Below are 25,519 nucleotides of genomic sequence, written 5' to 3'. Positions count from 1 at the left end.
AGAGGTTAAGGGAGCCTTAACATCCTGAGCCCCACAGCGGGGCAGACCCCAGGTCTTTTGGTTACAGTCCAGGGGCCCTTTCCCACGGAGACCCTCCACAGGAACCCCATCCCACCCTGGACCACCAGATGGAGAGTCAGCAGCTGGGATAAGACGCACCTGAGAGGGAGGCCAGAACCCTCCTTTCTGAGTGGCTGCGGCAAACAGCTGAGCGTAGGCTCTGGCAGGCTCAGGCCCAAAGCCCTGCCAACGCCGACTGAAACAGGAAACTATCAGCTGGCACTACAAAGCGGGACCTGGCACCTTCGCTGCCCGGGTTTATAAGAGACCGAAACCCATGTGTCTGTGTCTGAACGGCTGTCTGCTCTTCTGTTGCTCCTTCCAGAGCTGTGGCCAAGGCCCCGCCTCCTCTTTCCCTGCCCCTCCTCCCTGGGCAGCCCTGTGTGTGTGAAAACACCACCACCCCTGGTGCCCAAAGCTCGCTGCCTAGAAACATCCTTGCAGGATCCAGGCTCCCAGCTGACTGACTCTCCCTCCTGTACCTGGTCGTGACCCTCCTCTGCTCACCCATCTCCAGGACAGGAACTCACTCCCTCACAGGCCTGTATTCAGTTACCAAACACTTCCCATAATCACAGAGTCCTCCCTTTCATGAGCTGAAATCACCTCCTGGTGACTTTCCTGTATTGGTTGGGGCTACTTGGAATGTGTCTGCCCGGTCCCGTCCCACCAAAATGCTCTAAGTCGTGAATACTTAGACCCCATCATCTCTTCTGCACCATTCTTCCAGGAAATGCTCCATGGGCTGGATGCTTTTTGGTGTAAACCCAGCTCGCCTTGTCTTCATCATCTAGGACAAGGCTGACGAGCAGGTGTCTACTTCAGATTTTTCAATTCTAGCTGACTGGCAGTGACTTCCTAGTATACTGTGTTGAGAAGGATTCTGAGGTACACTGTTGGGACAGTGTGCAGTGATCAGTTAGGGATGCCTTTCACTTCTGGTTTTATCCAACAAAGTTGTCACAGTCGGTATCGTCTCTGCTCTTCTTGCTAAAAAAGGAGAGAGATAACCCTTTTCTCAGTCTCTCTAGACTGAGAGAGACCCTTTTCAGCACAAAGAATTTCTGGGCAGCAGAAAAGTAGCAGCAACTACGGCAAGCTTGGCAGCCAGCCTCCTGGGCACTGATGCCCCTCCCGGCTCTACAAGTCTGAGAAGCGGCCAAATGCCATCCATGTGTCCAGACCCAAAGTTCCTCCATGGGAGGTGCCTCAGATAATGTTTGTGTCACTAGGAACACTGTTTGTCTGATGGCTGTTAAAGGGCCAGTGAGGACTTCAGGGTGGGAACAGGCGGATGGAGCTCAGAGAAAAGGCAAGCAGGAGGTTCCCTCATGGCACAGCACTGGGTGACCGAACAGGAACACTATTGTATTGAGCAACAGAGCCCGGCCACAGCCCTGCGCACCCCTGCCAAGTGCCCTGGGAACATGTTCACTGCACGGCGCCCAGCCACCAGGGCACAGAAGCACACTGTGGCATAAGCTCATTTAAAGGGATGGCTCTAACCAGCATTCTGTCCCGGCCAGATCCCTGGGAATGCTTTCCTTCCTTGTTTTACTTCCAGGAGCAGGTGGGAGGTGGGTGCTGTGAGGTGGAGTGGCAAATCTCTTGCATTTCCTAGGCCTTTGTTTGTCCCTCTATAAAATAAGGGGGTCTGAGTGCCGCATCTATAGCATGCGGAGCTCCTCTGCCCACTTCCATATCCATGACAGACATCAATAATCAATCATGACACCCTTTAGAATCTTCAACACAGAACTCCTAATAGCCAGCAGCAATTGCTCGGATGTGGCCCATAAGACAATATCTACTTGCCTTTTTGAGATGAGATGAGTTCAGAATGTTCAATTCTAACACTGATTTTTTTTTAAAAAGTTGCCTTTCTTTCCTGCTACTAAAAGGCCAAGCCAGATTCCTCTGAGCCTGACCCTTGGCAGAAGAGACTACACCCTCAAGGAGGTCTGCCTTGATGGATGTGAGACGCCATCATGACCAGCAGGGGGTGCCCTGGCCCTGCTTTGGTACCGGCTCCAAAATGGTGGCTCCGCTTCTAACTGTGGTTCTTACACCTTTTCCACAGAAGTCTTCCAAAAGCAGGTTACTCAGAAACTGCATAACATCCTCAACGTCCCTGGATTCTAGGGGGGCAGTACTAGAAGAAGCTCAGGGGAGAAAACCGAGAACCAACTAGAAGCCATGTCTTCTGACACCTCAGCCAATGCCAACTTTCTTTTCTATCCTGCTTCTTCTCTACATCACACTGGCTTATTCTTCAGACCTGGGAAAAAAGCAGAAACTATTACTACTCTTTCCTCTCGAAGAGGTACTTTATACTATCAATACTAGTATTACTGCTAATAACAGCGAATTATTTACTAAGTATAATGTTGAGTACTTTATACACATTATCCTATTGAATCCTCACCTAACCCCATGAATTTGCAATTGTGAGAACTGAGGCACAGAGAGGTCAAGCAGTTTGCCCAAGGTGCAACAGCCATTAAGTCAGGGAGCCTGGATCCACTCCCAGCCTGAGGAGCCGAGCTCATTCTCCTTGCACAACACTGTCCCCTTCGGTTCCCACACCTATGAGGTGGCCAGGACAGGGAGCATGTCTCCTTTAACAGAAGAGGACATTAAGGCACAGCAAGGCCAAGGAACCTATTGCTGAGTAGCAGCTGAGCTGGAAACCAGAGTCTGTGGCTGGCATGAGGCCCTGGGGCCTCTCACTGTGCAGGGAGTTGGCCCAGGGAGGACTCCCAGCATTTCCATGCATGGCCACTCCAGGCTTTCCCCACTGAATCCTGACTGCTGGCCCCGCCTCAAGGTTCAGATTCAACTACCCTTCACTGGGCATCTCCCAGTGAAGGGCATAAATAACTCCTGGGTCCAGTGAGTCTTAAAGTGAGCAGGGCAGGGCCTCTCCTCAGTTAACTAACACATCTATGAGTGGCTAACACAGTCCTAGGCCTTGGGGAGTGAACACTGGTGGAGGGAGGTCAGACGCAGGCCCCAGAAAAGACTCTTCTTTCATTCGACACTGGGCTAAGTCACTCATGTTCTTCAGCAAATATTTCTGGTTCATCCCCCCTTCTGTCACATGGGAAATGGCATTTCCCCACCTCCCTGGGGTTGGGCGGGGCCACCTGACTAACCTGGCCAATGACTGTGAAGGGAATTAACACATCTCACTTGTGGATCGCAGCTGGCACATGAGTCCCTCCAGAGCTCTTTCCCTCTGTCACTTGGCTGGCAGCATTCCAGACAATGGCTGCTTTAAGCCTGGGTCCAGAACAGAGCAGCGCCCCCAACTGGCCCACAGTGGACATGTAGTGGGACTAAGAAATAAATGAACCTTTGTGGTTCTGAGCTACCAAGATCTCATTACTTTTTAGGGTCTTTTGTTACTGTGGCATAACCTAGCCCCATTCTGACAGCTGTAGCAGCAATGACAACACTGCTTCCTAGAAACTAGTACCTTGCTAGGAATTGTGTGGTGGGAGTAGGGAGCACAGTCACAGATCAGACAGGTCCTAGAGCTCTAATCTCCAGGAGCTGCCCATCTTGTAGCAGAGCCAGGTGCCGACAGGGCCCCTCTAATCTCAAGTGGATAATGGGAAGTGCCCCCTGAGGGGCAGGGCAGAAACAGACCACTTCTGACCAGAAGAGATCAAGGGAGGCTTCTGGGAGGAGGGGGCACCGGAGCTAGTCTTGTAAACTGGGTTGGATTTCGGCAAAGGCATTCCAGGGAGAGAGAACGGCAGGAGCAAAGGGTAGGAAATGCTGCAGAAGAGCAGACTGTGCTGGAATGAAAGGACCGGGAAGAAAGAAATAAGAAAGGGGGCTATGGGGCTCAGGTTATGGAGGACCTTGATGCTATGGCCTTGACCTTAGATACAGTGGGGAGTGACATGGTCAGTGTTTCATTTTTGTCCAGGTCCCTGGCAGCCAAAGTAGATGGCAGGTGAGGGCAGAAAGACACAGAGGCACAGCTGTTAGCAGGACGCCACAGTGACCCAGGTGGAGTGATGGTGGCCACAACCAGCCCAGGAACAGCTGGGAAAGGGAACCTGAGGCTGATCCCCAGCGGCTGGGAAGAAAAGGCAAGAGGTCTCGAGTCTAAACTTGGGGAAGCAGACACAGGGCAGCCTCCCCTGCCTGCCACACATGGGATGGGAGCCTGGAAGTCAGGAGGAGGTGGGCAGAGCTGCCCCAGGAGGGACAGGCAGAGGGGAGCGAGACGGTCTCCTGAGCACAGGAATGCGGAGGAGGGCACAGATGGAAACAGAGACCTGGGAGCAGACTAGGCAAGGTCTCCGTGCCAGGCTGAGGCTCGTGGACTGTATTTTACAGACCGGGGCTGCAAACTGGTGGTCCATGGAATGACTCTCACCCACAGGTATGTTTTGCTTGGCAGATTTAAAAAGTCAAATTAGTCACCAACGTTTAAAGCCAAAAGAATTTACATTCAAATTCTCATTTCCGGCATGTGTTCTGTCCAGAGATCTGGCCACCCTGAGCCCGTCTCCCCACCTAGTTACCATACGTGAGGCGTGGGCTCTCCAGCTGGACCCAGGCCCTACCACCTACCACCTGCCTGTCTGGCTCATCTCCACAATGCTAAATAAACGTATCTTTCGGGCTTTGTGGGCCTTTGCGTTTGCAAACTGGCAGGAGTGCAGGCAGCCCCTAAGGGGTATCCCCTGGCTCACGCTGTAATGTAGCAGGGAGAGACGGTTTCTAAGAAGCTCGTTTCTACTGAGCTCCTCTGAGCCTGGCCCAGACCAGAAGAGGCGGGAGAAGGTGCCAGACTGCCACCCATCTGATCCTGACTGGACAACTGGTCTGAGCAGGACCCACACTGAAAGCTGCCCCCAGAGGCCCCTGGGGAAGCCCAGGAGGAAGAAATGCAGACGGGCATTTAGGACACCGAGTGATACAGGCTGTGCTGGACCCATCTGGGGTGTGGGAGCCCCATGGTGTGAGAGATTCGCCGGGCCTGCAGAAAGTTCCAGGCATCTGACTTGAGCAAAGTCTTAAAAGGACAGGTAGGGTTTTGCCACGTCAGGTGGGAAGACAAGAGCTCAGAGCAGAGCTGAGCAGGCAAAGGCGAGTGTCAGGAGCTGAGGCCCTTCCCTGAGGGCAGCCACAGAAGGCTCTCGCAGCCGGGGAGGGACAGGGATCCCAGGCCTCCCTTCCTAGCACTCCGGCTCCACGCTCCCACCCCGACCCCAGCCCGACCCTGAGGACGGGCGCTCACCCAGGGTCTGCTGGTTGCGGACACCGCCAATCACCACGCAGATCTCGGCAGGCACGTCGCCGGTCCCATCCTTGCTCACCCCCTTCTTCTCCTCCTTGGCCTCGCCCTGCCAGATCACCTCCTGGATGTAATCGTCGGGCAGCTCCGTCTTGACCTTCACCTCCGTCATCGTTCCCTGCTCGGCGCTCAGCGAGGCCTCGGCCGGCACAGGCTCTGGCCCCTCCACCTTGGTGCTCTTCTGGTTGCGCTTCAAGCGCTCCCTGGGAAAGAAGACAGTCTGCTCAGTGTGGACCCCAGACCTACCTGGGCGCGCCCCAGCCAAGGGGGGGGGTTGCAAAATTTTTAGCTATAGACCCACCTCTCACGGGACCCTCACCGTAAAGCACAGGTTCCCACCGCTGCCCCTGAGGGTCCTCCAGGGAACCCTGGGGCTCCAAGGAACACAGTTTGAAAATCACTGGACTAGGATGGCTCACACTGCACCCATTTTGCAGATGGAAAAGCTGGGGTCTAAATGTGACCAGTAACTCTTGTAACTGGAGTTACAGGAGACCTGCAAGCAAAGCTCTGGCTGGTTGAAATGAGTTCTTCTCAAGCTTCAGCGTGACCGTAAATCAGCTGAGAATCTTGGTAAAGTGCAGATTTGGTGCAGCAGGTCTGCGGCTTGGCCTGAGATTCTGCATTTCTAACAAGCACCCAGTGGAGACAGGCGCTGCTAGTCCTTAATGGCGGTTTGAGCAGCAGGGGTTTCAGTGGCTTGATGTATGCAGAGCACGTGGTCCCCTTCCCTTTGCTCCTTGGCGGAAGGGCTGCAGAGCTCACCCTGCTTTACACTAGGGAACATGCAGGTCAAAAGGCTCACTGAGGGGGAGGCCACGGAGCCAACACTTGGCCCCCCCACAATGCGGCCTCTAGGTGGCTCTTCAAATAGGAGAAACATCCTCAAGTTAATAGGCTCAATATCGAGGGTGGGCCCTGAGGCCTAGAGCAGGGCTGTGACCTGCCCAGGGCCACACACAAGATTGGTGGCAGGCCGAGGCACGAAGCCAGGTCCCGGCCATCCACTCCTGAACTGTTCTCCTTTCAGTGAGACTCTCTGTGTTATGAGAGCCCCCTCATCCTTCTGGCAGTGGTGGGGAAGCTGAGGCATGCACAAGCTGGGGAATCAGGTCACGTTCCAGGCCTGGGGATGCTGCCCTGGCCATGCCCAGCCCTCTCCAGTGCTCCAGAGAAGCAGCTGGACCGTGAACTTCAAGGCCCAGGCTCAGGCAAGGCCGACTAGCATACCAACTGGAGCTTAGCGGAGGTGCCCGGGCTGGGAGGCAAGACCCGGGATCTCATCCTGGATCAGCAGTGGGCTTGCTCTGTGACTCTGGACAAGACCCTTCCCCTCTCTGGGCTTCCAGCTCCATCTACCACAAGAACATGGGTTTTATCATGTCCACTGTCCCGCCCAGCTCTCAACTTTCTCCCAGGTTGGGGAACTGAGCAGAGAGAGAGAAGGAAGGCTCCAGCTGATGACGAGGGGGCAGAGAAAGGCCACTGGGGTGGTCCTATGACTGCACTGTGTCTCCCCACCCCCGCTTCACGTGGTGAAGTCCTAACACCCAACACGACTGTATCTGGAGATAGGGCCTTCAGGACGTAATTAAGATTAAATACAATCAGAACAGTAGGGCCCTTATCTGATAGGACAGTGGCCTTAGAAGAAGGAGAGAGATCTCTTTCCCCGCTATTTCTCTACCATGTGAGGACACAGAGAGGAGGCTGTCTGCAAACCAGGAAGAGGGAGCAGAGGCTGCCTGATGGCCTGGCGGGAAGGAGATGTGAGGAACTGAGATGGAAAGAGCACTGGGTTGTGAATTTGGATCATCCCAGAGCCGAATCTCAGAACTGCCACTCTCTCAAGTTGTGGGTTCCTGCAAAAGTGACTTCAGCCCCGAGCCTCAGTCTTCACACCCATTCGATGGGGATAAACACGGCACCTACCCCACCGCACTGTGATGCAGACACAAGGCAATGTGTGCAAGGGACCTAGAACGCTGGCCCCAGTGGAGATGTTCTGGGGTACCTATCGTCTATATGGGGGGCAGGGGAAAGAAGTCTTCAGAGAATGAGAGAACGCAGGGGAAGAGTCTTACACGCGTAGATTTTAGTGCAGGGGCTGTGGAAGCAAATCAGTGGGGCTTAAAGGCAGCACTGTCATGCTAGTTTGGAACCCTGAGTGGGCCCTGACCCTCTCTGAGCCTGTTTCTGCACCCGTGAGGCAGGGAGCCCCACACTAACTCAAAGGGCCTCGTGAGGACCAACTGCAAAAATGTACAACCAGGACACTGTCTAGAGTGACTCCTAGAGTGGAGATGCTAGTGCTGAGGGAAACTGGTGATAGAAGTTGCTGAAATCCCTCCCTATTCCCTAGCTGAGACCACGTGGGTGCTACAACTGGCCAGTCCTGCCCACCCTGAGGCTCGCTGAGCACAGAGAAAGAACTCAGGGACCCTGTCCAACCCTCCATGCCAGCCTGGCAAGAACACAGCCCACGGGTACTAAGGGCTGCTGGACAGGCAGGCAGCTGAGGACTCTCCCTGGCTTGGGCCTGGCTGGTCCCGACCCCGACTGCACATGGGGCTAAGCCCCAAGTTCAGGGCAGATGGGCTTCCCAGGGCCCGCAGAGAGGCCCACCAGAGCGGAGGTGTCCCACCTGTCAGTGTGCCCCACAGCTGACGTCACAGGATGGGAAGGACATAGAACAGCTCCCTGCCCAGAACGCCCTCCCCCCAGGGCCTGTGAGCGCTTGACCATCCTGTCTTAACAGACCTAGTGTCCCTTCCTGCCCTCAAGGACCTCATTAGCATCTCCCATCCTGGTGGGAGGGGGGAGCTGTTGGAGTCTGACAGGTTGGGTGTCCACAAACCCCGCAACCTCTGGCCAGAGATTCCCCTCTCTGAGTCTGTTTCCTTGTCTGCTAAAGGGGGACTGTGCTCCTTACCAGCGCGGGGCGGGAGGGGAGCCAGAGAGCTGTACAGAGTGGATCTCCTTGGATGGCAGCTGCCACTATGATGACACTGGTCCATGATGACATACCTGCCTCTGGGAAGCCTTGCCTGCTTGCTCGAGATGGCGTTAGACCCCGTCTCTGAATGCCCCGTCTGCCTTGCACAGGTGACTCTCACACCCTCTTGCCCACAAGCACGATGGCACACAACCACCCACTCTCTTACAGGTGACACCCCTGAACCCTTGCTGCACTGAGAACACGGGGACTTCTCCTCCCCCGGCTTCACACTTTAGATTACAAGCCCAAGTGTTGCTTTCCTCGGATGCTTTACGTTTAATTAGGCCTCCTAATAACAATGGAATTGCAGAAGCACTTATATCACTGTGAATTAGTGCTGCAGCTCCTTCTAACTTCTTTAAGAAAATATTTTTTCATGTATCATTTTTTAAAATAGAGCTCATTATTTTAATTATATCCATTTAAATGTACAGTGGAACCCATGGATATTCTCAGCACGAATCATTAGGTATATTAGTGAAAAAGCACTTGGAATCTATCTACATGCTGACACTCCATAATCTATTCTATTTGTGTCACTGTAAAATAGATTTATATATAGATAACTACAAAATAGTTGCTTAAGATATGCTATGAATTTTATATTTAACCCGAGTCATGCTTCAACGTAAAATCCAATGTCAGGCACTAAAAGGATCTCTCTCAGTAAGCACAGGATGTCTGTGGTCACTGGTTACTGCTCATCCCAGAATGCCAGGAGAGAAGTCAGACCAAGTGGGTCCCTGCCCAAGGAACTCCCTAACAGCCCTGGCCTTTCACTAAGGCAATGGTTCTCAAAGTGTTTTCCTTAAAGGCCTAGGGGTTCCAGAGCAAAGGCCCAGAAGCACCCATGAGGCCTGGATAACAGGGTGGTGGTGACTAGACCTCCAAGAACCCCTACTTTCTCCATCTTTGATATCTACAGCTTTGCTTTCAATGGGTGGTAAATGGCGGCTCCCCTGAAAGACGGGCCTACGACCTAATCCCCAGAACCTGTGAATGCAAACTCATTTGAAAAAAGGCGCTTTGTAGGTGTAATTCACTTAAGGATCTTGAGAGGAGATCATTCTAGATTATCTGGGTGGGCCCTGTATGCAATGACAAGTGTCCTCATAAGAGACATGTGGGAGATTTACAGACAGAAGAGGGAACAATACAGAGAAGAGGAGGCAGCATGACCACAGATTGCAGCCACGCGGCTCTACAAGCCAAGGAATGCTGCAGCCACCCAAAACTGAAGAGGCAAAGCGCAGATCTCCCCGGAGCCTCCAGACGGCGTGTGACCCTGGCCCAAGACCTTGATTTCAGACTTCAGGCCTCCAGAACTGGGAGATCAAATTTCGTTTGTTTTAAGCTATCTAGTTTGTGGTAATTTGTTACACCAGCCACAGGAAACTAATACACTAGGCGTGACTAAATTGGAAGAAATACCTCGGAAGCAGTTAACTTTTGCAAACCACTGACCGCCACCACCCCCAAAGTTTTCTTTTGCTTCGTTCTTACTCATCCCCCGGACTGAATCTGATATGGCCAGTCCAATGCGCCCGCAGAGCCTGCCTGGGGGAAGTTTCAGAAACAAATCTCTTCCTCTGGGTCTTACCAGATGGTTCGGTGCTTATACTCACCCCGTCACATCTGGCACTCACAAGCACCCTGTGGCCAGATGGGGAACCAGAACAGAGGACAGGGCCCGTGTCTGTTCCGTCCCCATCCACATCCAGCCCTAGCCTGGGCCCTGCGGCACAGTATGAACTCAGTCAACACCGAGAATGAACGGCATGCCCAAGGGCGCAAGACTTCCAGCCATGAGCTTGTCTGAACAACTCTTGTGACTCCTATCCTGGGGCCGTTCCCACTGAGCCCTGCAGCCCAAGACAACGCAACCAAACAACTTCTCAGTGGATTGGGGGCTCAAAGACAAATTCCACTTCTGGCCATGTTGACGGAAGAGTCCCAGTGATGCCCGGTGCCTGGGAGTCAGACAACGTCCTCTCTGAGTACAGTTTCTACATCATCCCACCGAAAATGCTAATGCTTCAAGTTCTACCAAGTCGCAGTAGTAATGAGACGTCCTCAGCACACTGGACTTCGGTCCCACCCCTGCTTGATTCTGTTTTCCCATCTGACGACAAGTGAGCTAGAGTCTAAGATGTCGAAGGCTCTGGTGGAGGCCAGACCTCCACCCCGAAAGTGTGCATGTCTCCTTGCACAGGATGGGGAGCAGGGCATCTGTCTGTGCTCCAAGACAGCCTGAGGGCCACTCCACCTCCCCCAAAGGCCACTGCTTCTTTACTCTAGTACTTTAGCCACCTGAAACAATGTTAAGGTGGGGGGGAATCTCTAATCACAGTGTGTAAGCAATGACTTGGTTAAGTCCCTCTAGAATAAAACCTCATTAAAAGACTCCAAGCAGGGCTTCCCTGGTGGCGCAATGGTTGAGAGTCCGCCTGCCGATGCAGGGGACACGGGTTCGTGCCCCGGTCCGGGAAGATCCCACATGCCGCGGAGCGGCTGGGCCCGTGAGCCAGGGCTGCTGAGCCTGCGCGTCCGGAGCCTGTGCTCCGCGACGGTAGAGGCCACAACAGTGAGAGACCCGCATATCGCAAAAAAAAAAAAAAAGACTCCTAGCATTACGAATGAGGGTTAACTGCCCTCAAGGTGAGCTTAAATACACTCTTCATGAATGCATGGATACATGGGGTGTTAAATGAATGAACACACATCCAGCCATGATTTCAGGGGCTGTGTTTACCCTGCTGCAGAGGCTGACCACTGACCTAGGCCTCCAGCTCTATCCAGCTGCCCACCTACCGATGATCTGAGTACAAATGATTATCATTCGTAGATGTTGGCAGGCTCCTCCTTGGCAATGCTTTCTAGGTCCAATGAGGTTTTTGCCTCCCCCATTCCACCAGAGCCGTTCTTTCCAAGGCCTCCTGGGACCTCCATTCTCCTAGATCCAACAATCTCTTCTGGGTCCTCATTGAGTTCGTCCTCTATCAGCAGCCTCTAACGAGCTCCCCTCTCCTCCTCCAACCCTTTCCTCACTAAGCTCTGGGCCTGCCCGGTGGGCCTCCCACCTTCCAGCCACTCTTCACCAACCCAACCCTTATATGTCAACCTGCCCCAAGGATCAGTTCTAGAGCCTCTTCTTCTTTTTTTTTTTGCGGTACGTGGGCCTCTCACTGTCGTGGCCTCTCCTGTTGCGGAGCACAGGCTCCGGACGCGCAGGCTCAGCGGCCATGCCTCACGGGCCCAGTCGCTCCGTGGCGCGTGGGATCTTCCCGGACCGGGGCACGAACCCGTGTCCCCTGCATCGGCAGGCAGACTCTCAACCACTGCGCCACCAGGGAAGCCCGAGCCTCTTCTATTCTTATCCATACTCACTTCCTACATGATCTCCCCTAGATTCATGCTTTTAAATATTAACTATGTGATGATAAATTCCCAAATCATACCTCCAACCTGGACCTCCCCCCCACCCCCGAGCTCCAGACCCGCGTGACAACTACCCACTGGACACTTCCGCCTGGACGTCTAACACGCACCCATAGTTACAGGTCCAAACTGAACTGCGGCTACGCCCCTTCCCCCAAGTCAGGAAAACAATTCTTCTGACTCCAATCCCAGTGCTCTTCCCGCTAAATCCCACAGCTTAAGCCACGGTCATGAGATAGCGGCAGTCTTCTCCACTTCGGTTAGTATAATTCCGCCCCTCCAGCTCCTCAGACCCAGACTCTGGGAATCATCCTTGTCTCTTCCCTCTCACTCTCTCCGAAGCAACATATCAGCAAATCCTATCAACCCCAGCTTCAAAATATGCCCAGAACCTGACCACTCCTTACCACCCCACGGCCACCACTCTCGTCCAAGCCGCCTTCCCCTCTCTCCTGTCTTGCTGTAGCATTCTCACGGCCCGTCTCCCTGGTCCTATCCTGGCCCAACGCCCCAAAACTGACGTTCGACACAGCAGCCAGAGCCTTCCTATTCAGCTAGCTCGTGTCACTCCTCAGCCCAGCACTCATTCAGGGCTCCATGTCTCACTCAGCGCAGCAGCAGAGTCCTCGCCCCGGCCCCGCAGGGCCGTCTGTGACACGCCCCACACGCCCGCGGACCGCATCTGCTCACACCGCCCCTCTCGTGCTTTCCTCGCTGGCCCCACCAGCCTGCTCGCTGTCCCCTGAGCACGAAGGCAAGCTCCCGCCTCAGGCCTGAAATGCTCTGCCCTCCTCCCCAGATGTCCCCAGAGCGAGTTCTCCACTCCCCCAGGTCTCTACTCAAACATCCCAGTGCCGGCAGAGAGATCCGTGGCCGCCTGATCCCAAACGTCAGCCGTCTCCGCTGCACCCCAGCTTCAACGCTCCACACCCCTTCCCGGCTTCACGCCTTCTGCTCAGCATCCACCCTCCATTCATGTAACATGCTTGTTACTCCTCGTCCGCTTCGCTGTCTCCCCAAGTAGAATGACAGCTACAAGAGGACGGGGACTTTGTCTCCTCGGTTCACTGTCACATGCCAGCACCTACGGCGGCGCCTGGCATGGGGGAGGTGATCAATAAGCACCTGTTCGCTGAAGGAGTCAAGAATGAGCTCTGCAAAGGTCAATGCCATTGTGGCCCTCGAGGCGTCTCCCTCTACCCACCCCCCAAAAGAACTGTCGATGGTTGAACTGCTTCAGCTGGTCCCCAGGACTGAAGGCAGCAATGTCCCACCCATCTGACCCTCGGTACAACGTGGGCTGAGGACGTTTCACAGGAGCCAACGTTCTGAATAAGTGAAGTTTATTCCTGAAGTGTCACGGTCTTCTCTCCATCCTTCCCAATGGAAATTTTCTTAAATGTAACACACTCTTCCTACTTTCTAAATTGCCAAAATGCAGCAGCCTTGGTAATGCTCTAACACCAACTCTTCTTTTCCTCCAGCTTTACTGAGATACTAGTGACATATAACATGTAAGTTCAAGGCGGACAAGGTGATGATCTGATATTACATGATGACCTCAACTCCTGAAGATGCAGGGTCACCATTATATCTTCCATTAGCAGATTCGGGCCCTCAGGCAGGCATGGGGTGTTGACACCCTGTCTCAGGGTGACAACCGCCTGGGAGCCTGCAGCCTCCACCAGTGGCTCTGGGAATGCCCCCTCTGCTTCTAACAGGTCCCAGATCCGAATCTGCCTGCCAGTTCCATGTGGTTTTGGGAGACCTTCAGAGGTAAAGGCTCTACCCCACTGCTTTGCGTATCCCTGTGCCTAGCCCCTGGCTGATGTCAGCTAACGTCTGCTGAACGATACAAACCGAAAACGGCAGGTGCAAAAATGCCAGCATACAGGGCGGAAGAGATGCCGGTGGCCATGATGCCAATAACAGGGTGAGTGAGGACAGGGCAGCTGTGACATACCAAGTGGCTAGGACGGGCCAGTCACAGTGCGGCTTCAGGCCCTATGCATGCACTGTCTCCCTGCTCTCCACAATGCCTTACACAGCAGGTAGTTTTGCTCTACAGATAAGAACACTGAGGACTGGAGAAACAGTGACTCATGGTCACACAGCTTTCTAGAGACAGAAGCAGGATTCAACCAGGTCTGCCTGACTCCAACCCCTGGGCTTTTTTAATCATTTGGATGATTTCTGTTTTTTCTCAAGAGAAGAGAAAATAATGAAAACACTTGTTGAATGAATGAACAAATAAATGACTAAATGACAGGAAGCTCCAAGAGATGGGGAACATGTGTATTCCCTTGTCTCCTACAGTATCCTTAGTATCTTGACCGAACAGGCACATGCTAGATGCTAAAAACAGGAACACGGAAATGCAAGAAAACAAAGCGATGGAGGGCTCCATCTCTGCTACAGAGAAAGGTGTTTGGGCTCCGTGTTCAGTGCTGACATTCAGCTCTCCTTGATGTGCCCCAGAAAGGCTGCTGTGCTCACACCTGTCCTTTGGACGTAAAGAGTCCTGTTTTTAGCCACAAGGACAGAAATCATCACGGGGACAAAGGTCGCAGCTTTACCACTAGCCTGGAAGGGCCAAAAGAGAGAAACTACAGCAAAACACCAGTTTCCACAAACCCCAGTAACAAGGCAGCTGTATTTACGATTCCACCCATGATTCAAATCTTTACGTCATCACCCATGCCTTAATAACCCTCAGAATGATCTGCTTCTGGAAGGGAGCACTGATATATTTTAATAAACAGTCAAGTAGAAAAGATGAGATTAATAGATTAAAACTAATAACCTATTAAACAACTCTTAACAGTCTAGAAATTCAAAATAACCTGCAATGTATAAATATATCATTAGTTTGAGTTAATTCTTAGGCACTTAATTTTCTTCAATGTATGGTGTCAGTCAGCCACGACGCTGGGTAATACCGCAGCTCAGAAAGACAGCATGAAGACTTAAATATTAAGAGTTAATTCCCTGGTTAATTTAAACCTAAAATAGAGAAAAGCAGGAGTCTTGAGCAATGCTGTCAAGTCACAAACTCTGACATGTAGCAGGCAGGGCCCTCTGGGGAAAGCTGGGAGCTTCTCAAGGCTGCCATGGCACATGGAAGGTTGGCCCAGGTCAGCAGAATTACTGTTAACAGCCTCTTAAACAGATGCACTGCCTTCGTTTTCCAATGGATCTGGCCTTGGTACAATACGTATCCGCCAGCAATGCGCACGGCTCTCTGAAGACCCACCTTGCCGCGGCTCTCCCTACACAGCTTTGGGACCCTGCAGACTCAGGAATTCTCACCCACTTAGTATGCCCTTGACAGGCAGGTGGGGAAGGGGAGGCCACAGAGGAGCCCACGCCCACAGTCCTGCATCTTCCGGGACACCCGTGGTGGCCCACGCAGACCCCAGAGAGCAGGTAACTCAACCATGAAGAGTGAGGCCACACCTAGGTTCTCTTGCTGGCCATATAAACAGAGGATAAATACACCCTTTCTGCCGTCAGTGTTATTTCCTGCTGAGGCTGTGACTTGGACTCGATCGCTGATGCCCAACTCCTCTGGCCACCCTCCTTGGAATGAAACATAAAGAAGCTTCCCAATGGGACTGCTCCCCTTCCACCCTGCCCACATTGACAACTGATACCAGGAGCCGCTCAGCTGCTTAGAAAGCTCTGTCGTCCCTCCAATGTGCTCGTCCCATCCTGGCACTACCTCTGGCCTCCACCCCTCCGCTCTTCACCCACCAGCCCTTGAGATGGGCTGATGACAGATTTGAGGTCTGGAATGCACAGCCAGCTCTGTCCACATGCCCTCATGTGAGCACCTGGGCCTGGACCCTCACTGCCCAGAGGCGTGCTGTCCCCGGACACATAAACGAGACTCCTCACTACACAGTCCAGCCCTTCAAGGGGTTTGAGGATGATAAACTAGGTGCGTGGACCGTTGCCAAGCTTCCTAACCTGCCCACGCCTCTCCTTCCTGACGTGTAAGCACTAACCTCAAAGGGTTGTTTAGAAGATTAAAGCACAGGGCTTCCCTGGTGGCGCAGTGGTTAAGAATCCGCCTGCCAATGCAGGGGACATGGGTTCAAGCCCTGGTCCAGGAAGATCCCACATGCCGCGGAGCAGCTGAGCCCGTGCGCCACAACTACTGAGCCTGTGCCCTAGAGTCCGCGAGCCACAACTACTGAAGCCTGCACACCTAGAGCCCGTGCTCCGCAACAAGAGAAGCCACCGCTATGAGAGGCCTGTGCACCACAACGAAGAGTAGCCCCTGCTCGCCGCAACTAGAGAAAGCCCGGGCACAGCAACGAAGACCCAATGCAGCCAAAAAAAAAAAAAAAAAGATGAAAGCACAGAGATGTTCATAAGGCGCCCAGCACAGCACCACACACATAGTGGGACTCATTAGCTTTTTTTTTTTTTTTTACATCTTTATTGGAGTATAATTGCTTTACAATGGTGTGTTAGTTTCTGCTTTATAACAAAGTGAATCAGTTATACATATACATATGTTCCCATATCTCTTCCCTCTTGTGTCTCCCTCCCTCCCACCCCTCTAGGTGGCCACAAAGCACCGAGTTGATCTCCCTGTGCTACGTGGCTGCTTCCCACTAGCTATCTACCTTACGTTTGGTAGTGTATATATGTCCATGCCTCTCTCTCACTTTGTCCCAGCTTACCCTCCCCCCTCCCCATATCCTCAAGTCCATTCTCTAGTAGGTCTGTGTCTTTATTCCTGTCTTACCCCTAGGTTCTTCATGACATTTTTTTTCCCCCTCAGATTCCATGTATATGTGTTAGCTTACGGTATTTGCCTTTCTCTTTCTGAGTTATTTCACTCTGTATGACAGACTCTAGGTCCATCCACCTCACTACAAATAACTCAATTTTGTTTCTTTTTAGGGACTCATTAACTGTTAGTTCTCTTCTCCTGTCCTTACCAAGCACTCGCCAGGCAAAATGTGACAAGTTTGGTCCAACTATGAAAAAGATGAGCTCTTAGGCCATGGGTGGAGAACTCATAAATGAAGGCAGGAGAGGAATGTTTAGCCCCTGTGAAAACCAAAGGCGTGGAGGGCACGGCCCACTACACGCAGCAGCGATGAAGAGGAGGGAGAGGTGGGGACACACGTCGGCAGGTTCACTACGGAAGGTGGGCATGACCAAGATGGTAGGTGTGACGTACCCACACTCTTAACCATCGCGGTTTGCATCGAACCTGGAGGAAGTGGAAGCCAAGGGTGAGGATTTTTCTCTCCTGTTGGCAGAGCCAGACAGACAGTGAGGCTGTGGATGCCTCCCGAGATACTTTCTCAGATCGAGGGCCCTTGTCATTAAGGGGCTCAAGAAGCAACCAGGTCAGATCATCCTGGTTCCATTCTCAAGAATGTGCTTCTTCAGGACAAGACAAGACTTCCAGATGCTCTGACCTGGTAACTGCAGCTTCACAAGGAGAACTTGCTTAATTTGCTCAAGGAGCACAGGTGGGAAACTCGAGCTGGGTGGGTGGACTGAGGCCAGGTTCCCTAGAGATCCCAATCACTTCCCTTTGCTGGATCACCCCAAGCTCAAGAACGCAGTACCATTTGGAAAAAGGACTTACTGATTTTGACGCATATGACTTGTAGTTTGCATTTCTGTGGCTGTCTCCAGAGGACAAATCCAAGGATGTCTGAATTTTCCAGAATCGGCCCTATTTGTGCAGAGGCTAGGCTTAACAGTAACTGATTAAGCAGAAAGTGAACTCTGCCCATCCAGAAAAGCAGGGGGTCCCCTTGGAGCAAGGATATGAACCCTCAGAATCAGCCTGCAATTTATGATTTTCGTAAGCCAAACTTTGGCCCAAGCTTGGTAGGGTGAGAACACACATTTCTGGAAATCAAATGAGCTCCAATTACAGGAACATAAACCTAGAGTCAAGATGAAGATGCAGCCTGACTAAAATACACCCAGAGCTGGTTCTCAAATAATTCATTCTGCTAAGACCATACTGGTCATTGACTAGCATCAGGCCTTCTGATACTATTGAATTTTGTGCAAATAAGGTTAATTTGTTTAGGGCTACTTTAATTTTCCTGCTGAAAACCAAAACGCTAAACAAGAAGAAGATATTATTTTAAAAATAATTATGCAGCCGTACACATGTGGTTATGAGATTAAACTATCCACCAGTGGAAAATCTTGGCTTAAAGGACAAGACTCAGCAAGGCCCAAAGCCATTTGATTATTTGGGTGACGGTGAACGAGTCTACTTCTCAGTTCTCTCTGAGGAGGAGGGATGCCAATCACTGCCTCAGATGGCCCCTGGGAGGAGCAATGTGAAAACTGCAGGACACAGGATGTGGATCACGGTAGCCCCTCCACAAACACGATCTCCACTCTCACCCACCCTCATCCTCACCTCCAGCCTCTCTCCCATGTCCAGGCTCTATGAGAAATCAACTGCCCTGAGATGGCCCACACTCTGTCTGGGGAGAGTGTTTCTCTCTAAATAAAGCCACTTCTTACCTATCACTTTGTCTCTTACTGGACTCTTTCTGCGATGAGACATCAAGAACCTGAGCTTCACTAAGTCCTGAGACCAACTAGACCAACTCCCAATCTTCGTCAACACCGGTGGGGACATCTTCTGTGCCGTTTCTCTGTCACAACTTTTTGGGCACTAATACCTGTTTGGGAGACTACCTTGGAAGGCACAGCATCTAAAATCGTAAGCGCAAATCTTGACCAAATTGCGCGGTGGATTTTGACTTAAGAGTGGAATTTTGGACAGCTTGGCAGTTAGAGACTTCACCTCAGGCTTGTCTGAAAGGGGTCAGGCTGCATCCATCGCAACCAATACCCCTCTGGGCCATATAGGCTGGGACTGGAAAGATGTGGACAACAGGAATTAAATGGGAAAAGACTTAGTAGGTTATGTAATTGGGTTTGGCCACAATATGAATTAGGACATTTAAAATGGAGTGAAGTACCCTATGTTCAAATTTTCATGGCCTTGTATCTAGGCAATGGAACCCAAAAGGAATTTAAGGTGTGTGGAGCTCGGAGGGATAACTCTAGGAAGGACACAGCGGACATTTTAACTGACCCACCCTACTGGATTCCTCCCCGCCCCCCCCCCCCCCCCGCCCTGCCCCGAGGTACCGGCCCTTTTGGCTACGCGTTTCATAGCCCAGTCTGCCCCAGACAACAGGCGCAAAATCCAGAAAGCAGCTGCTGGTCCTCAGACTCCAGTAAATGATTTGTTCCAATTGGTTTATTTGGTTTTCAGTAATAGGGATATGGCCAAAGGTCTGAACGCACCCAGAGAAATATGCAAAAGGCCCAAATGACTGCAGTGGCTTTGTCCGCTCACAGACCACCAAAGGGGAAGCCGGCTTTTCTTGGCCAATCTGGCCCTGGCAGACCACAAGGCCCTTGGATACCCATACAAGGCCAATGTCCCCTGTGTAGACAAAAGGGTCACTGGAGGGAAGATTTTGATCGATGTGCCCTTTACAGCCAGGGCACTGGAAGAGGGAATGCTCCAGATGCCGGACAGCAACGGGGCCCCTCGGCCATTGATGGTTTTGCAATCAGAAGACTAAAGGGGCCCAAGGCAGAAAGTGGCTGTGCCTAGAGATACCATCTACAGAACTAATGTCGAGCCTCGGGTGGTCACTGATGTGGCAGGCCACTTGGTAGAATTTCTTATAAACACTGAAGTAGCCTTCTCAGTCTTAACCCAAAGAACTGGAAACCTTTGCAATCATAAGGAATACGTAATGCGGTTGTCGGGGAAGAGACAGGGGCACACTTTCCTGGAACCCCTTTTGTGCGAGATCAATGGCCAGCTGTTTTTACATTCCTTCCTGTTTGTGCCTGACTGTCCCATCCCTTCAATGGGAAGAGATCTGTAACGAAGTTAGGGACAAGGGAATTACCCTCATCACCAAATGGTTCTAATAAAAAGCAAAGAGGAACAGATAAAATCTGAAGCTAAAATAGAAGCCTTAGTAGACCCTGGAATGTGGAATACTGAGGTTCCAGGCTTGGCCAAAGATATCCAGCTGGTGATTATTAAGTAAAAAGGGTTACATAGTGTCTAAATATAAGGTACAAATTTCTTAAACCTAGGGAAGATCCTCAAAAATGTTTGTAAGTAGATTACCAAAATAGGAGGCCACTGGTCTGACTAAACTCACCATAGCTGATATCCAGAGCCTGACAGGAATTCTGTAAAAGGTCTTCTCCCCTAAGCTAAATGAGGAAAAGTAAAACTTTCCAATACATGTGAATGGGTATGTCAGTCCTCCAATACCACTGAGGTAACCACCCAATTCTTTGAAAAAGAAAACAAAACTGTCCTTGTTTTACAAATGCAGTCTTTACAGGACCAGAGGAGTGACTCCAAAAATAATCCAAAACCCACCAATCCTTCTACCACTCCCCAAACCTTCCCTATTTATCTTAAGAGGCTTGTCAGTATTAAACAAAGGGGAAACAAAGTCATCCTAGGAGGAACTTGCCTGTACCTTTGAGATGCAAATATCCTATCTGGTCTTCTCAGGAACACTTATCTCTGCCATCTTTTTTTTTTTTTTTTTTTTTTTTTGCGGTAGGTATGCGGGCCTCTCACTGTTGTGGCCTCTCCCTTTGCTGAGCACAGGCTCCGGGCGCGCAGGCCCAGCAGCCATGGCTCATGGGCCCAGCCGCTCCGCGGCATGTGGGATCTTCCCGGACCGGGGCACGAACCCGTGTCCCTTGCATCGGCAGGCTGACTCTCAACCACTGCGCCACCAGGGAAGCCCACTGCCATCTTTTTAAATGCAAATTTTTAAAAAAGGGAAAGGTAATTTAGAACTTGACTTGTCGCAAGGATAAATAGAAATCTTAAGTGTCTTCTCTGCAAACACTAGTAAAAAGGATTTAGCCATCTAGATAGGTGACCTTGATTTGTTCCATCTGCTAGAAGCCTAATTTGAATCCAACCCCTTGTAACTGATGGCTTTTCTGTTGTACCTGACTCAGGGCTGAATTTTTGGAATGGGAACTCTGAGGCCTCTGTGTTTGTGTGTTCATACGTATCTATATGTGTGTTGTAGGTGTTGCCAAACATTAATTCGTAAAAGAGCTCTACTTAATTGGCGTTTTAAAAATTAAGCGCTCAGGGTTTCCCTGGTGGCGCAGTGGTTGAGAGTCCGCCTGCCGATGCAGGGGACACGGGTTCGTACCCCGGTCCAGGAAGATCCCACATGCCGCGAAGCAGCTGGGCCCGTGAGCCACGGCCGCTGAGCCTGCGCGTCCGAAACCTGTGCTCCGCAACAGGAGAGGCCACAACAGTGAGAGGCCCGCGAACCACAAAAATAAAATAAAATAAAAATTAAGCGCTTATATAAATACTCAGAAATAGAAAATAATCTGGCCAGAATGAATTTCAGGTTCATGGCATCTGGAAAATATTCAGGACTAAACTGATATTTGGTATTGAGGGTGGCCTAAGCTTGTTGGTTTGATTAATAGAGACATGTTAAGAGTCATCAGTGTTAAGCATAATACTTCTGTTTGTTTACCTTAGTAAACAAAGGTGTGAAGAATGAAAAAAAACTGAAAAGAGTTATGCGTGATCGTTAGTTGGGTAATTGGATTTTGTTAGGAATGGCCTAAAACTAGGCTGAATTTGGTTTCTCCCTCCAAAGTTTTCTTGAAATGCTGCTTATAATAACAGATAGTATGAGTTTCTTTGCCTGTAAGTGATCTGTATTTGTTTTTGAGATCTCCTTCCCTCCTGTTTTACTTCTGATTCCCATAAGAATATGGCAGTAAAATCTCTGAGGGGGTAATGAAACAGGAGGGAAGGGGGCAGGGCACAACCTGTGAAAAAATGACATAGCCTGAGGACATGACATAAACTGATTAGAACCAAATGGGTCCAAGATGGAGGACAAATCGGACAAGTTGACTTCCACTAGACCTTGAGCCTCAGTATATGCTCACTGTAACACATCAGCAAGTTGAATGACATACCCACAGGCGCCATGACAGGTCCAAGGCCGACCATAAGGATCAAAAAGTGGGCAGTGGCCCAATTCCTGGAAATCCCGCCCCTTCCTAAAAGAGCTGGAATACTCCTCCCACTCATTAGCCTATGAAATGACCCACCCCTATAAAAACTGACAACCCCATACCCTGGTGCCTTTCTCACCTTCTGAGATGGCCCACACTCTGTGGAGTGTTTCTCTCTAAATAAATCCACTTCTTACCTATCACTGTCTCTCACTGAATTCTTTCAGTGATGAGACATCAAGAACCTGAGCTTCATTAGTCCTGAAACCAGGCGTGTGATCTCAGTTGGAAGACAGTGGGTTTTGGCTGGGTTTGAGTCCCAGCCGCATGGGCTCAAGTCCCAATCTGAGGTGCACTATTTCAAAAGGGCCAGGTATATTACATTGCTGGAGAAGGAACCTCCTGGGCATCTTAAACCCAGCCACTTATTTTTTGGCTCCTAGAGGTGAATGCTAAGTGGCAATAGAACTTTGCTGACACTATGTGAAACCGAGCAGGACCCTGGGGGACCCTCCTCAGTAGAAGTCCTTTCTGTGTCCCCCATTTCTTGTTTGTAGGAAAGAAGCTTCAGCCTCCTAGACCTTCCCTGAGTACCAAAGGGCAGATTCAAACAGCTGCTTGTCAGGTAAGGGAGGGAATGCAGAAACAAAGGAAGAGCAGTCAAGAAACAATAGTGCAATAATAAGGCAGGTTCTGGTTTTTCCTCAAGGAATATACATAACAATATCTTTGAGTTCTGCAGGAACTATGGCCCCCATCCAGGTGGAGGTTGGTAACTTCAGGCTGAGTATGATGCCTGGAGCGACACCCTGTTACCTCACCACCAACCAATCAGAAGAAAATCTGCACACAGTGGAAGATAAAAGACTCTGACCTCCTCCGCAAATGATTAACTGCGATTAACTTCCCCTTTTTCCCTTTAAAAACTTTCATGGTCAAGCAGAATCTTGGGAGTTGGTTCTTGGATATGAGTCCATCTTCTCCCCAGGTTGCTGGCCTCCTGAATAAAGCAATCTTTCCTCTCCAACAAAGAAAAAAAAAAAAGAAATCAATTGCCACCCACTGTTCCCTCCTCCTAGGAATGGAATTCAGCATCGTGGTGATGGTGGTGATAAAAGCAAGCATTTATTGAGCACCTACTATAGGCCAGGCATTGTGCTAAGGGTAGACATATCATTATTACTGCACTTAATCCTCACCAACACCACTACGAGGGAGGTATGAGTATAATCCCCATTTTACAGATGAGGAAACTGAGGTCAGGTAACTAGCCTAAGGTCACACAACCAGGAAGTGGATGGTGCCAGGATCTGAACCCCGGTCGTCTGGGTTCAGAGAGAGGGTGAGTTAGATGCCCAGCAGACCAGGCATGGAGAGTGGGAGCCACAGAGGCCATGCTGCTCCACTCTGGGGCTCTCCCAGGACCAAGCAGGAGGCTGTGCATTTTGGATGCAGGACTTACACAATGCTTTGCTGAAATGGATTCCTCAGGCCTGAAAAAAAGGGCCTTTTGGAAACTCCCTTCCAAGCCTATCTTCTAAGGTCCTGCCTGTCCTGAACCCTTGGCAATATGTCTTATAACATCTTGCCCCCTTGCAGTTTATTCTCCTCCTGGCAACCAGAATGATCCTTTTAAAACCAAAGCATATCATGTCACTCCTCTGCTCAAAATCCCCGGTGGCTCCCCATCTCACACAGGGTAAAAGCCAAAGTCCTGACAAAAGTCTCCAAGGCCATATATGCAGCCACATCGGCCTCCTTGCGGTTGCTCCAGGAAAGCTCCTGCCCCAGGGCCTTTGCACCTATTGTTCCCTCGGCCTGGAATGCACTTCCCCCAAATGATTGCTTGGCTCAGTCTCTCATTTCCTTCAAATCCTTGTTCAAATGTCACTTTCTTGCTGATGCAATACTCCTCCTGACTCTCCCAACCCCCCTCCCTGCTTTCCCCCTACAGCACTTTTTACCAAATGCCATACAATGTGTTTTCAGTATTTATTATGTCTCCTCCATTCCCACTAGAACATCAGCTCCACAAGACCAGGGATTTCTGTTTTGCTCACCACTGTATTTCCAGAACCTCGGTCAGACCCTAGCACTTAGCAGGCACTCAGTAAGTGTTTGTGGAATGAATGAATGAGACTTGGTCTTATCACCTTCTCCCCCACTCCAATGTCCCTGTCCAGAAGATCCTGATCACTTGTTAGGGCAACTGGTACACCTGGTGAACAAGTGAGTCCCTCGGCTTCTTCTCTCCCTGGCTGTCTTATCTCCAGATGAAAGGGTTGGACCAGATTATCTACAGAGTCCTTCCAGCTCTGAAAACCTTCAACTGACCAAAAAAAAGGGCATACTTCTTCATTACAGCAAGCCTGTAGCTGCATTTACTTGATTATGAAAACTGCGTTTCCTTTAGAATTTTCCACAGTTAAGGCCCCGCAGCCTCCACGCTTCTTAAAATAAGTGACGTTTGGCTGCAGCTGTGCTACGTGATCTGTAACCTGCACACTAGGTTAGCATTAACCTCAAGTGCTGGGATCACTGGTCTTGTAAAATCGATCCAGGCTGGGTTACAGGGAAGTAAACCAAACCACAGTTAGTTGTTTCCTAAGATCAGAAACACCACCTCTCCTTGTCCCCCTCAATTTGACACTCATTCCTTAGCAGCCCAGGCTGTTGGTTTTGGGGTTTAGCCAGAGGCCCTCTGGAGAAGGAACAAAATTAGGTGTTCCGGGCCAAAAGGAAGGCGCTGGGACGAAAGCAGACCCTGGTGTGATAACACAGCATGCGCGGCACAGCTGGGAGCAGGGAGCGGAGGTCAGAGGGTCACAGGTCCCTCAAGGTCAGTCCCGACCAGGGCCATCCAGCCTAACTGACTTCAGGGAGCCTCGGGTCTTTGTCTGCCCATCTGAAACAGGAACTGCATGAGTCTAACGTTCCATCAAGTATCTACAACTCTAAACCCCACCTGGCCAGTCTAACCCAAGGCTGGGGTCAAATTCACCAGTGGCGTCAGCTAAGGACTATGTTAATGTTCTCCGGACAAATGTCCAGAGACGTTTGGAATGCAGCACTTCTCACACTGAATGCTGGGTCGCTCCACAATAATGCTGCTTTGGTCCTTCAGAGATGCTCTGTTAGGTTTAAGGACAGAATCGGTATAAACTCACTTGTGAGCTCCTTTGGAGGTCCTGCCTTTTGGACGAGCCCCCAGCCTATGGCCCAGCCCTGGTCCCCTAACAGGCTCCTCTAACCTCTGTAAACGGATCACTTCCTACGGGGAAGCAGGAGGGCACAGCGGTGAGGCACCTGCATCAGAGGAGTCAGACCTGGGCAGCCATCCTGGCTGTGGAGCTCACTTCCAACTGGGCAGCCTGATGCCTGTATACCTCTCTGGGCCTCAGCTTCCTGAGCAGTAAAGTGGGAATCATAAGCGCATCCTTCACAGAGCTGTGATAAAGATTACATCAATTAATAAATGTAAATCACTTAGCTCAGAGCCTGACTAAATGGTCGTCGTTATTATTATTATTAGAAATGTTTTCTTTACATCTCAAGTCACACACTGAGGTCTGGGCTGGCCCTTCCTGGTGTATATCCTGGCACTGTGGTAGTAACATGGGGCCCCATCACTGAGTACATGCAAACCTAGG

The 25,519-nt window shown here is 50.9% G+C and overlaps 1 protein-coding gene across 1 annotated transcript in view; it reads right to left on the bottom strand.

Moving 5' to 3' along the window:
- ZNF618 (zinc finger protein 618) overlaps nt 1-25,519 on the bottom strand; it is a 184,405-nt gene that overhangs the window by 60,589 nt on the left and 98,297 nt on the right. The window contains exon 3 of the mRNA XM_079926009.1: nt 5,321-5,580. Within this exon, the coding sequence (XP_079782135.1) occupies nt 5,321-5,580 (260 nt within the window). The remainder of the gene's footprint in view (nt 1-5,320; nt 5,581-25,519) is intronic.

This window comes from Stenella coeruleoalba (genome assembly GCF_951394435.1).
Source record: "Stenella coeruleoalba genome assembly, chromosome: 7".
NCBI lineage: Eukaryota > Metazoa > Chordata > Mammalia > Artiodactyla > Delphinidae > Stenella > Stenella coeruleoalba.
This window is presented reverse-complemented; position numbering and strand designations above follow the sequence as displayed.